We start from the raw sequence: 14,656 nt of genomic DNA on the forward strand, positions 1-14,656 counted from the left end.
TACATAAAAATGAAAAAAAAAAATACACAAGTAAAATGTTTGGTACAATTCTACATATTTGTATAAAACATGGCTCATGAAAAACAGGATCAGGATTTGAACATTACTTTACATTCTCATATCTGACTAATCTACATTCATGTGTCAGACATATTACACTAATACATTTGTAGTGTACTTGCAGATCGATCTATCTATCTATCTATCTATATACAGTATATATACTTTGCATTAGTGATTTCCATTGACAGTTGTATTTTAAAGCTATAGTTAATGTTTGCATTTACTTTTTGATATTTAAGTTTCATATTTTGTTTAAGGTTATACATCTGTTTTTACTTTCTCCTGGAAACTAAGGAAATGTGTTCTAAGTAATGTCACATATTAATATAAACATTATGAAGCCATTCTATTTTGAAACAGAAAAAAATAGAAAAAAAAGCAACATGGCTTATTTATAAGAGGCCTTATTGTATTACATCTTGAATTTCTGTTACGATGCAGAACAGCACTATTAGGATTCGTAGAAACAGCCAAATTTAGCCACTGAAAGAGTAATGAAGGCAGTGATCTTGGCCTTGGATTTCGCATGTTTTAATTTGGGACATGAAGGAGGCAAACTCAATGTTAGGCGGTGTGATTCTAAGTAACGCTTGCCTTAAGAATCTCATTATTCGAACACAGGGCCATATTTCCTTTGAGAATTCTGGAGTAGCTTTGAGCTGGGCCTGTTCATTTCTCAAGCAATCATAGCTGCGTGATGGAGAGAGAAAATGGCAGCTGTTCCCAGCTCAGGCCTTCAATTTTCTTCAGAGTCCAGCCACTCAAGTGTGTAATTACACAGGGATGATGGGGAAGCGTCAGGCCTTGTCAGAGAACTGGTTGCAGGCTTTTGCTCACTGACTTTGAGAGTGAGGACAAGCAAAATTCAGTGAAACAGTCTGCATTTTTATATGTGCCTTGTAGGATTATTAATGCTTCTTTACTGTGTTCTGCCAAGATCTAGAATTACATTTTTATATATCTTTTATATATCTTCTTTATATATGTATTTTGTATGTATATGGGATTTGTATGTATTTATTATAATCAAGTACCTTAATGATTTATAACAACGCATTGACAGAGAATACCAATTATAATACCAATTATAATAATCTGTAAAATTATAGAATTGCAAATATTGTTTTCTGAATTTTTTTTATTTTTTTTTTTAAGCTCCAAGGATATTTGTATTTTAGATTGTTACCAGCATACTGTTTGGATACACAAAAGTACAAACGTGATTGTAAATACAATATAAATGTAGTACTTGGATCAAAGACAATTATTATATATTTATAATGCTACCTGGACACATTATAATCTCTATATTGTTCACCCCCTGAGGGAGTCCTGCTGCTGTACTCAATGGGCTCACACTAACATAGACACAATAGTAAACCCCTGTGTGAGCCCTTTTGCTGCTTTCACTCAATGAGCTTACATAGAGTTAGTAGTATACCACGTGAGGGAGCACTATTGCTGCACTCACTCAATGAGCTCATACTTACATAGACATAGTAGTATACCATGTGAAATATCACTATTGCTGCACTCACTCAATGAGCTCATACTTACATAGACATAGTAGTATACCATGTGAAGGATCACTATTGCTGCACTCCCTCAATGAGCTCATACTTACATAGACATCGTACCGAACCACGTGAGGGAGCACTATTGCTGCATTCACTTAATGAGCTCATACTTACATAGACATAGTAGTATACCATGTGAGGGAGCACTATTGCTGCATTCACTCAATGAGCTCTTACTTACATAGACATAGTAGTATACCATGTGAAGGAGTACTATTGCTGCATTCACTCAATGAGCTCACACTTACATAGACATAGTAGTATACCATGTGAAGGAGTACTATTGCTGCATTCACTCAATGAGCTCACACTTACACAGACATATTAATATACCATGTGAGGGAGCATTATTGCTGCCCTCACTCAATGAGCTCACACTTACATAGACATAGTAATATACCACGTGAGGGAGCACTATTGCTGCACTCACTCAATGAGCTCACACTTACACAGACATATTAATATACCATGTGAGGGAGCACTATTGCTGCACTAACTCAATGAGCTCACACTTACACAGACATATTAATATACCACGTGAGGGAGCACTATTGCTGCACTCACTCAATGAGCTCACACTTACACAGACATATTAATATACCACGTGAGGGAGCACTATTGCTGCACTAACTCAATGAGCTCACACTTACACAGACATATTAATATACCATGTGAGGGAGCACTATTGCTGCACTATCTCAATGAGCTCACACTTACATAGACATAGTAATATACCATGTGAGGGAGCACTATTGCTGCACTAACTCAATGAGCTCACACTTACATAGACATAGTAATATACCACGTGAGGGAGCACTATTGCTGCACTAACTCAATGAGCTCACACTTACATAGACATATTAATATACCATGTGAGGGAGCACTATTGCTGCTTGCTGCACTCACTAAATGAACTCAGACTTACATAGACATAGTAGTATACCACGTGAGGGAGCATTATTGCTGCACTCACTCAATGAACTCACATTTGCACCACACTATAGTAGCTAGGCTGCTACACTCACTCACTGAGCTTATACTAACACAACTCTCCACCATTTGAGGGATCACTGCAGTAGCACTTGTTTACTGAGCTCCCACTATAGCATTATGCTGCCCGAGAGAACCTTGCTGCTAATATCCCTGAGCTAACACTTTGTTTAACCCCTTAAGGACCAAACTTCTGGAATAAAAGGGAATCATGACATGTCACACATGTCATGTGTCTTTAAGGGGTTAAGCAGATTGTGATTGTCTATTTTTGTGATGCAGTTGATGAACTCTTATGACCAATTTATGTAAAAATCTAAGTAACTCCAAAGGACAAGTCTAAAGGGTTCATATACATTTTTTTTTCTTGCCACTACTTGAACCAACTACTAGATTATATTCCCATACTACACTATCTTTTAAACCTCTGCAGGAGCTTAAAACCCAAAGTCTAATGGAGTATAAGTACCCACACAGCACATAATGCGATGGGGATTACACAATGAAATCTATTTCTGGGTCACTGAATATTTGTTGTGGCTCTGAGCAATGAGCCAGGTGCTCAGATTAAAAGCCCATCCTGAAGGATGATAAAATGCCCTTTTCAGAATTCTGATAGCAAAATATTATATTTTGACACTCACAAAGTTGCTGTTACAGAACATGTTTGTGTTGCGTGCAATATTAATGTTCTTTACCGTTAACACACATTGTCAAGCGGTATTCCAACTCTGGGTTTTCCTAGAAATCAAGACGCATTTTAATATTTTAGTATATTCCTTTTGCACCAGTGGTAATTTTAGTTTTGTATTTCAATTTTTTTCACATACAGTACTTTACTTTATAGAGACATGTACTCTTTCATGGGCATTGTAATTGGGTATAAGAAACATTTTATGCCGTACCCTGTTTTTCAAATACTATGATAATCTTACAACTGACCGGGTAGGTCAGACTGGAGTGGATTCATCCGTTTATATCATATAAATGCATTGAAATATTTACAAATCAGTGAAATTAAAGATAATAAAACAGATATAAACTGTTGAAGTTTCTGCATGTCCTGCAAATCTCCAGCACTTTAGTTGCAACATTTGCAGTCTCACAGAACCAGAAAGTGATTGACACTCACTCTGGTCACTTAACTATATATTGTATAGCAATGTTTAACCTAGCCCGTAAGCAGTGCTTTATAGGCAAGGTTTCAGGGGTTCAGGGGGCGGACCATATTACGATGCACAAATCAAATTATACTGATAGGGAATTGTTGGATTCAATTAGAAATCGTGAACTCTACACTGCGAATTCGCATGGCATGCACATTCACGAGCAGTGAGCTGAATCAGAGATCAGCTCACCACTGTGTAAAAATGACTCCATAAAAGGGCTTGTTGGTTGTTCTCAGGTGCACAATACCATAGACGTCAGTGTGCTATGTGTGCTGACGTCATGATATGATTGGGTATTAGACCAGGGAAGTTACATTCCTGTCTTTCAGGCTTGGGGACGTGGCATGAAGCCATGTTACCAAGCCTTCATAAATATTAAAGGAACATATTTAAGCAATAAGAGAAGATGGAACATATTTAAGGGACTAAATAAGATTAAGTTGTTAGTTCCTTTTATATATACAACATAATGTACAGCAGTATTTCTGGAATAAAAAGAGAGTAATACTAATTGAAAAAACAAACAAAAACAGATTAATAAGAGAAAAAAAGGATAACTAATTGTTAAATAACCTAAGCATTGCCACTTTAAATAAATATTTTAAGACTCTTTTAATTGTGGTGTATCAGGATATGTCAAAATTATGCTTGGTAATATTTTATTACGTGATAAGGCAAATTACAGAAATAAAGAGCATGTATTTTAAAGCTTAAAGTATGTTAATTAATTGTATATATTAACCCCTCAAGGACACATGACGGAAATATTCCATCATAATTCCCTTTTATTCCAGAAGTTGTGTCCTATATGAACATTTCCCTAGTGTCATGTTTGTGAATAATATTTGCGTATAATTAAAAATACAACAAAAAAATCTACAACATGATTTTCTGTAAATACAGCATAGAGATTTTGTGTGCCCATTTTATAGGTCTTTGTGAGCGCTTGGGAAAAGCAATTGTAGGTAGAACAAATGTACAAAACACATTATATATATATATATATATATATACACACACACACATCTATATATCTATGTGTGTATTTTAGAACCTGAATGAAGGGTAGGGCAAATATTGAAGATTGCAGTTAACACTTGAAACACCACTATAATTACCACTTGGTAATGGATTTATTGTAATTATTAATATTTATAAAGTGCCAACAAGTTCCGCAGCGCTGTATGATGGCTGGACTAACAGACACATATTTGTAACCAGATGAGTTGGACACACAGGAACAGAGAAATTGAGGGCCCTGCTCAATGAGCTTACATGCTAGAGGTAGTGGGGTATAGTAACACAAAAGGTAAGGGTAGGGGTAGAAAAGTATGTTGCTAGGATAGTATTGTTCTTTTGTTCCCTACATTTTAGCAGATTAGATCACTTGACATGATTTATATTGTATTGTATATATATTATTATTATTATTATTATTTTTTTAAATTAATTCTTTATTTCTTTTATTTTTGTTGTTGGTGTTGATGCATTCACTGCTGGATCACACAAACAATGATACACAATAGAGATACACAGGTATTGCCAGCCAATCCCTGACCATAGCACAGCATAGAGTATCAGGAAATTTTAAACATTATATATTATAATGTATATTATTTCATTCTTCACTTCACTCTTATTTTACTTGTTTAATTTATTTGTATTTAAATAAGCTGTCCCATTTAAAATGCTGAATAATAAATTTTAAGCTAAATATTGAACTAGAAACATAATTTTTGCAATATAAAATTATATTTGATTGATAGAGGGGTGATTGATTTTAGTGGTTTGACACAGAAGAGGAATTTATTGGCTAAAATGATCTGTTGCCATAGCAGCTGTGATGTATTTATTTTTTATTTTTTTAAATGACATGTCTGGCCTGATACTTTAAGCACCATAACAACCTATGCTGATTCTATAGCTTATGGTTCAAGAACGTCCCCTGAAAATGTTCATACATACAGTTGCTTATACAATTGCTGTGGGTGATGGGCTGTAGCACTGGATGTGGGGCTCATTAGCCCCCAAACTCTTCAGTTGGATGATTGAGCTGGGATTATTAGTGAGATTTCTATTCGTTTTAATTTTACACATTCTCAAAGCAGGCACCTATTCTAAAGCAAAGTAGTACAGTGCTTGGCCAGACTACATTGGATATGGAGTTGGTTCCCCTAAGTAACTGTCAGGAAGAGGTGCTAAAGAAGAGAACTTTGCTGTTATTATTATTATTATTATTATTGCTAATTTATATAGCACCAACAGATTCCGTAGCGCTTTACAATAGAAGGGGAATTTAACTATAAATAGGACAATTACAAGAAAACTTACAGGAACGATAGGTTGAAGAGGACCCTGCTCAAACGAGCTTACTGTCTATAGGAGGTGGGGTATAAAACACATTAGGACAGGAAATAGCAATCAATTAAGGTGGGAGTGAAGCAGAGCTGGAGGAGAGAGTAAAGTGCTGCCCTTCAGGAGAGAGCAAGAGACAGGTATGTGAGGTACATAGAAACATAGAATGTGACGGCAGATAAGAACCATTCGGCCCATCTAGTCTGCCCAATTTTCGAAATACTTTTAAATAGTCCCTGGCCTTATCTTTAGTCTAGGATAACCTTATACCTATCCCACGCATGCTTAAACTCCCTCACTGTGTTAACCTCTACCACTTCAGCTGAAAGGCTATTCCATGCATCCACTAACCTTTCTGTAAAGTAAACTTCCTGAAATTATATTTAAACCTTTGCCTCTCTTGTTGTGGTAGTTTTTCTTCTTTTAAATATAGTCTCATCCTTTACTGTGTTGATTCCCTTTATGTATTTAAATGTTTCTATCATATCCCCCCTGTCTACTCTTTCCTCCTAGCTATACATGTTAAGATGCTTTAACCTTTCATGGTAAGGTTTATCCTGCAATCCATGAACCAGTTTAGTAGCCCTTCTCTGAACTCTTTCTAAAGTATCAATATCCTTCTGAAGATACGGTCTCCAGTACTGTGTACATCACTCCAAGTGAGGTCTCACCAGTGTTCTGTACAATGGCATGAGCACTTCCCTCTTTCTACTGCTAATACCTCTCCCTATACAACCAAGCATTCTGCTAGCATTTCCTGCTGCTCTATTACATTGTCTGCCTACCTTTAAGTCATCTGAAATAATTACTCCTGTAGAGGTTACTCTCGGCGGCCATAAGCTTTCCTAAAGCGATGGGTTTTAAGGCACTTCGTAATTTATTGAAGACTAGGGGAGAGTCTAATGGCAGTAGGTAGGCTATTCCATAGGAAGGGGGTTGCCCGTGAGAAGTCCTGCGAGCGTGAGTTGCCCGTACGGGTGCATGCAGCAGACAGGAGAAGGTCACGGGCAGAGCGGAGAGACTGAGAAGGGACATACCTATGGATCTGTGAAGAGATATGAGGGCCTAGAATTGTTCAGGGCTTTATAGTTATGGGTTAGCATGTTGAATTGACTCCTATAGGATACAGGAAGCCAATGTAAGGACTGACAGAGGGGTGAGGTGTGAGAGAACCGACTAGAGAGGAAAATCAGTCTGACGGCAGGATTCATTACAGACTGTAGCGGAGCAATAAGGCTTTTGGGAAGACCAATTAGGAGAGGGTTACAATAATCCATGCGGGAAATAACTAGAGCATGGACAAGCTCCTTGGTAGCATCTTGCGTAAGAAAGGGGCAGATGCGGGCTATGTTTTTATATTGGAATCTACAGGATTTGGCAACATACTGGATGTGAGGCTCAAAGTTGAGGCCAGAACCTAGTATGACGCTAAGACAGCGCGCTTGCAAGGATGGACTTATATGGATACCACTAACTTGAAGAGAGAGAAAAAGAGGAGGATCTGTATTAGGAGGAGAAAAGACAAGGAGCTCAGTTTTAGAGAGATTGAGTTTCAGAAAGCTTGAGGACATCCAGGCAAGCAGTGACACGTAGCAGGACGGCAGGGGAGAGGTCCGGGGAGGAGAGATATATCTGGGTGTCATCAGCATACAGGTGGTAGTGGAATCCAAATGAGGAAATAAGTTTGCCAAGAGAGGCAGTATAAAGAGAAAATAGCGACCAAGGCCTTGGGGGACTCCAACCGAGACAGGACGAGGTGAGGAGGTATCATTAGAAAAGGAGACACTGAATGAGCGTTAGGAGAGATAAGAGGAAAACCACGAGAGAATAGAGTCACAGAGACCGATCAACGGTGTCAAAGGCAGCACAGAGGTCAAGAATAATTAGTATGGAGTAGTGGCCTTTGGATTTAGCTGCGATTAGGTCTTTAGTAACTTAGATAAGAGCAGTCTCAGTAGAGTGGAGAGGGCATAAGCAAGATTGAAGAGGGTCAAGGAGAGATTTGAAATTGAGGAAGTGAGACATATGAGTAAAAACAAATCTTTCCAGAAGCTTTGAGAAAAAAGGGAACAGGGATATGGGACGATAGTTAGAGGGGAGGACGGGTCAAGAGATGTTTTTTCAGGATAGGTACTACAGTAGCATGTAGGTCAGCAGGGACAACACCAGAAGAGAGAGAGCAGTTAAAGATGTGTGTTAAGGAAGGCACAAGACAGGGGGAGAGAGATCTGATAAGGTGAGAAGGGACAAGATCGAGCGGGCAAGTTGTGGGGCGAGAGGAAAGGAGAAGCGCAGCCACCTCTTGTTCAGTAGCTGGGGAGAAAGTCTGAACGGTAGGAAATCATGCTAAACGTGTGGTTGAGAAAAGAATGACAAGGTGGGGGAATTCTTTCCTTAGCTGTTCAATCTTGTCGGTAAAGTAGCATGCAAAGCTATTGGTTGTAAGGTTAGTTTGGGGGGTGGCCACAGCAGGACGAAGAAGAGCGTTAAAGGTGTCAAAGAGAGGCCTGGGATTGCGGGAGCATGAACTAATGAGAGAGGAAAAGTATGACTGTTTGGCGAGGGCAAGGGCTGCGCTGTATGAACACAATATGAATCTATAATGGAGAGACTTGTTTGCGAGACTTCCCCCAGGAGCGTTCAGCACAACAGGAGCATCTTTGCAGGTAGCGTGTTGATTTAGTTTGCTACACTTGGGGCTTGCCCTCTTGGAGGTGCATGGTTGGAGCGGGGCTGCAGCGTTGAAATGCAGAGGTGAAGGTAGTGTTATATATGGAAATGGCCAGTGAGGGACAGGAGAGGGAAGGGATGGATAGCAGTTGTGAATCAAGTAAATGGGGGGGGGGGGGGGGGGGGAGGGGAGGGGAGGCAAGGAAACAGAAGGAAAGATGGGTAATGGGATTATAGATGAAGAACTGGATTGACAGAGTGTGCAGTCCTGTTTCAATAGGTTGTAAATAACAAGTGGTGAAAAGCTAAAAACGGAGCCAGATAAGGCACAGAGAAGAGAATGATCAGATCAATCTTAACTAGACATGAATCGGACTCAAGGAACTGGTCCCATGGAAACCACGTCAAAACAAGCTTTGACCCCATGGAGTACAGTGGTTAATTTAAGTAGACCAGCACTTTTCCATCAATACAGAGGTGTTCTATATGCACACATAAACAAGCAAAATGTCACTTCATAAATGATTGTACAGTACATTAATTAAAGCTGCTTGTGTAACTTTTAGTTTGTCTTCATTTTAACCCCTCCTGAACACTTGGTTTGTTTTCCTGGCTTTGAGCATATTTTGGGTGGCTTTTTACCAAATGTAGAATTGGGGAGAACTAAAATGGAATTTGAACATTTCAAATCAAAATAACTGAGCTAAGGAAATAGTGGTGTATTTACAACATAGCCTGATATTTTCCTTTCAGTTCTACACCATACCAACCTTAATGAATAAGCCAGTTCATGTTTAACCCCTTAAGGACCAAACTTCTGGATTAAAAGGGAATCATGACATGTCACACATGTCATGTGTCCTTAAGGGGTTAAGGGGTTAAAATATAATGAGCGGGCTTTACAAATGCTGTCATTTGGTTTGTGGAACTGAAAATCAAGGTGTCTAACAAAGAATTGTAACAATGTACATTTTTTTTTTCTTTCCTCAAAGGATCAGCTATGTGGACGGGACCCAACATTAACAGATGAGCTACTGAATATCCTGACAGAACTTACCCAGCTGAGTAAAACAACAAACGCCAAAGTCGCACTGCGCGCCAGGCAGGTAGGTATGCAGCTTAGCGCAGAACTAAATCTTTGAAAATTTTAAAATCAGATTTGTCTAAAATGTTTGTACCCCACCTTCACCTCCACCTCCAGCTGCCACCTTGGTATTCAGTCACACTTCAATTTGGTTTAGTTCAGTTTACACATTTTTGTTACAGCAATATACATGCATTGCCTTTTATGCTAGACAACTTGACAGCACTTTTCAGGCTTATTTTTACATGCTGATATAGATTACATATTTATTTTGCATTGATGCCACATTATACATTATGAAAAGCTCAAGTACATAGCATAAATGTTTGTGCTTAAAGGAACACTATAGTCACCTAAATTACTTTAGCTAAATAAAGCAGTTTTAGTGTATAGATCATTCCCCTGCAATTTCACTGCTCAATTCACTGTCATTTAGGAGTTAAATCATGTTGTTTCTGTTTATGCAGCCCTTGCCACACCTTCCCTGGCTCTGATTGACAGAGCCTGCATGAAAAAAACTGGTTTCACTTTCAAACAGATGTAATTTACCTTAAATAATTGTATCTCAATCTCTAAATTGAACTTTAATCACATACAGGAGGCTCTTGCAGGGTCTAGCAAACGATTAACATAGCAGGGGATAAGACAATCTTAATTAAGTGAGCAGTGAGGCTGCAGGGGCATGTTCTATACACCAAAATTGCTTCATTAAGCTAAAGTTGTTCAGGTGACTATAGTGTCCCTTTAAGGAGCTGTTTAGGCACTGCGCCTCCATCCTCTTCTATCATAGACATTCAGCTTCCAGAAGTCAACATCAGGGCTGTACTTTCGTGCATGAGTGCAAGTACAGCTTTGAGTTCTATGAATCCCACAGCCAGGGCACACAATGCACTGTCTACATTGCCTGATAGAATAATCTTGATGTACACGTATGTAGCGGAATGAACCTTGGACTGTTACCCTTATTCCTGCTAAGGGCTGTCTGTATCTTTTTCCCATGTTATTTCCTATGTTTGGTGCTCATAGTCCCTGGATCATCTTTTTTTCCCCCCTGTTCGTCTGGCTGTTCGGTAAAATAGCAGTCACCTTGCATATTAACAAAGTCTTGTTCGACAACTGAACAAATTACCAAATGTTAGACCACCGTATATGGAATGTACCGCTCGTTAACCCCAGTAACCTCTGTTCACACTTCCACCAACCGCAATAACCTTAACATTCCAAGCTGTCGGCTGGGCGGCGGCGGTAATCTTTAACAAACAGAGACAGCAGTGTTTGGTCGTTGAGTGTATGGAACTAAAGTCGGACATTTACCCGCGCGAACACCTTCAGTTATGTTCGTGGGGATTCAGACGAACAGAGTGGCCTTTGGGGAGAGCAACTCCCGAACAAGATACACAGAAAGAATGTCTGCACGAACAGTTCAGGCCTTGTTTTTTGCATAGTTGATACTCCCAAAAGAGACCGACTGCACAGCCTGATTTAATGGAAACTTTTTGGGCAGGCACTTTGTGTGCGGTCGGTCTAAACTATACCCCGGTGGCGTTTCGGCTGCGTTTGTGGATTCTGAGCGCTTTTCAGATATGTTGGGTGCTCAGACCCAGGCTATCTGGGGATTTAGGACTTAAGGGGGTAACTTGTGGGGAACTGTATGTTTTGGGGTGATTATTATTGTACATGTCCTAGACCTGAGAGTTAATGTAATTATGTTGTGTATTTTGTCTGTCTACTCTCAGGTCCAGTGGGGAATGCCCCTGGAATGTTTTTTTGGAACCCCTTTGAATGGGGATTCTCATAAAAGGCAGTGTGGCTCCATTAAATTCAGTTATAGCCACAGAGCTGAGTGTCGTCCAGTTGCTGGAGAGGAGTTGGGAGATAACCAGCGGAGGAGAGTCTCTGCTAGGACTAGCGCTCTGCTACAACTTATGTCAAACTTCCCACATATTTCATTAGATTATGCAGTTCCTCATATATAATAACTTTTGAAATGTTAACAGCTATGTGTCTAGAACACCTTGCTGCAATTTTTCTCTCTAATATTTTTCTCTTGATCTGTTTTTTTGTTTACTTTCCTTGTATATTTTTCCATTATATACATATTGATGTGCATGTGATTTAAATATAAATATATATGTGCGTGTATATATATATATATATATATATATATATATATCTTTCTCTGTTGATTTAAAAATCAATAAAATGAAAATCAGTAAAAGTTTCCCTTTGGTGTTTCTATATTGCTTTATTTATGCACATTAAACATTGTTTTTATCTGCCATTGTTCATCATTATTTTTTTAATTCTATTTTGCCAGGTATTAATTGCTTCACATTTGCCGTCGTATGAGCTTCGGCATAACCAAGTGGAATCCATCTTCTTGTCTGCCATTGACATGTATGGACATCAGTTCTGCATTGAAAATCTGCAGGTAGATTATCACAGTTTATAATTGGACCGTATTTATGTGCTTTATAACATGTTGTTGTGATTGTTAGATGCATACAATCCTAGCTTGTACAAGTGAAAAGGAGAGTTATGTTTTTTTTTTTTGTCAATTATTATTTTATTAAGGTTTCGATAAAACATATAAGACATATAGACATTTGAGTAATGCATGCTACAGTATAACAGAGAGAGTAATATCACACAAGGTGAGAATACCTAATTTTTTTATTTAATGGTAGCAAGAAAAAAAAAATCAGTGCTGCATAGTACTTAGATAACCGCATATTACAAATACCAAAACTGACATGTATAGAGACATCTCTTCTTATAAGATAAAGATTAGGAGTTGCTTAGCACTATGCTGAAACTAGGCAAATTTGAATAAAGAATAGAATCCCAGCAAAATAAGAAGTACAATCATATGCCAAAAACATATATAGTGGTTGTAGGTCATGTCATAGATCATCCTGTAAGAAAAGAGGCCCATAACGAAATAGAACATAGAGAAGCATCCTGTAGGAAATTACATCGAAGGCCACTTTAACCCATCCCCTTGTGAGAGAAGGTATGGATGGTGCAGATGCTTGGATTGTGGAGCCGATGACTGCACTAATATGTCCAGGCCTGGCTTGGAGCCATCATCTGATGGTAAGTAAGCTTTCCAGTCCATAGTCTCGGATAGATCTCCTTTAAATGATCTCTCTGCACCTTCCTGCCAATATGGTTTTCCCAGTTTTGAAGGCTGCTGGGTTAAGGCTGTCGCTGTTTTGGGTACTTGTGTCTGCTCACTGTCCTCGTTGCAGTTTCTTAAAGCCTTTGCGGCTGCTGTATGCCAGGCGGGCAGGCATGATGGAGATCACTGCAGGCATAATGGATGGAGATAACTGCGTGCCCCAAGGCATTCCCTCTGTTCAGGCTTTGCCCATGTTAGATGGCACCTATTTTAAGTGACCAGTGCGTCCTGGTTGTGCAGGCCTTGCATGGTGCTGAAACTCTGATTCTAACTGGATGGCTCTGCAGAGAGGGCCGAGATAACTCCCACTGGTTCAAGGGGCACACACACCAATAGACTCTTTTTGAGCAAAGTACAGTGCTCACGACAGGCAGGAGATTGGCCGCCTCATCCACCAGAGCAGTTGACCAGGCCTCAGCATTCGGCGGCTTGAGTACATCATGGGCTTGGAGCAGGTAGGCGCCCAATAACAGAGTTGGTGCCCTGATAATCTCTGGTGCCAACTGGCCAAGGCTCGGTAAAATGCACAGGCTTTATAGTGGCAATATCGCTAATAGCTGCAGAGCTCTTCCAATCAAAATGAACTCGGCATGGCTGCCAGGACCCAACCCCATTTGTTTTATGTTATTACCATGGATGGGCATACACCTTTACTGCTATTAACCAATGCTACAGCTCTAAGGAACAGATTGGAAATCGAAAGGAATGGAGTGTGTCAGTATCATAATATATGCAGATCTGGTGCTTGGGTGTTTTAGTTACATGCATAACTAAGACTGCAATAGTAGCAGATTTTCAGAATTCCACAGAGGTCCAAACTTCACACAAAATCAGTTTTCTGGTACAAACATTTGTTGAATGTCACAGCTTGTCTAAGTAATTATGTTGGCATTGTGCATCCTTTTAGAACCACAGTCTACCCATTTTCAAATCGATGCTTCCAGTATGTCAAAGCATGCATCTAAGTCGAGACTGGTTGAGCCCAAAATATGAATGATTCAGATTGCACTTGCAAAGAAAATGAGGCTTACCTGGTACTAGAAAAAAGTACATACAGTGGTTAAAAGCAGTAAAAGAATAGCTTTAGATATCATTTTTTTTCAAGTAAAATATTTTATTAGACATTCAAGATTGGATATACAATAACATTAATCATCAGTAATCGAAGGTGTATATTGATAGATGATACTTTGAAGAAGGTAATTTAAACTTGTGGAAGATTTAATAGATTCTTGAAGCCTATTAATGGATTTTTTTGCTGCAGTACAGTATCTGTTGCTCTTTTTGTGTATTATGCCTTATTCAGTAAACTGGTCATTTGTCCTAGAATAATTTAAAGTATTTTGGGAGGTTGGGAAAAAATTATGTATACTTACCTCAATATTCTCCCCTTGCTTGGAAGGAATTCCACCAATTCTTGTGTGTTTTAGCCTAGAAGATGGCTGACATAACTTGGTTTGCCTTGCACGCGTGAATTGAATTTATATATAATTCAATGAGCATTGCGATAAAAGAAAAATGACAGCGTTAGCTGTCAGACTGATGGTTGACGAAAATATTTTAAGAC

At 38.9% G+C, this 14,656-nt stretch overlaps 1 protein-coding gene across 6 annotated transcripts in view; it reads left to right on the forward strand.

Annotated features, from left to right (window-relative positions):
* The window catches only part of ACACA (acetyl-CoA carboxylase alpha), a 429,246-nt gene that overhangs the window by 140,453 nt on the left and 274,137 nt on the right, over window positions 1-14,656 (forward strand). For all 6 annotated transcript variants that reach the window (XM_063452852.1, XM_063452842.1, XM_063452868.1 and 3 more), the window contains exons 25-26: window positions 9,817-9,930; window positions 12,226-12,339. In XM_063452852.1, the coding sequence (XP_063308922.1) occupies window positions 9,817-9,930; window positions 12,226-12,339 (228 nt within the window). The remainder of the gene's footprint in view (window positions 1-9,816; window positions 9,931-12,225; window positions 12,340-14,656) is intronic.

The sequence above is a fragment of the Pelobates fuscus genome, chromosome 1 (assembly GCF_036172605.1).
Source record: "Pelobates fuscus isolate aPelFus1 chromosome 1, aPelFus1.pri, whole genome shotgun sequence".
NCBI lineage: Eukaryota > Metazoa > Chordata > Amphibia > Anura > Pelobatidae > Pelobates > Pelobates fuscus.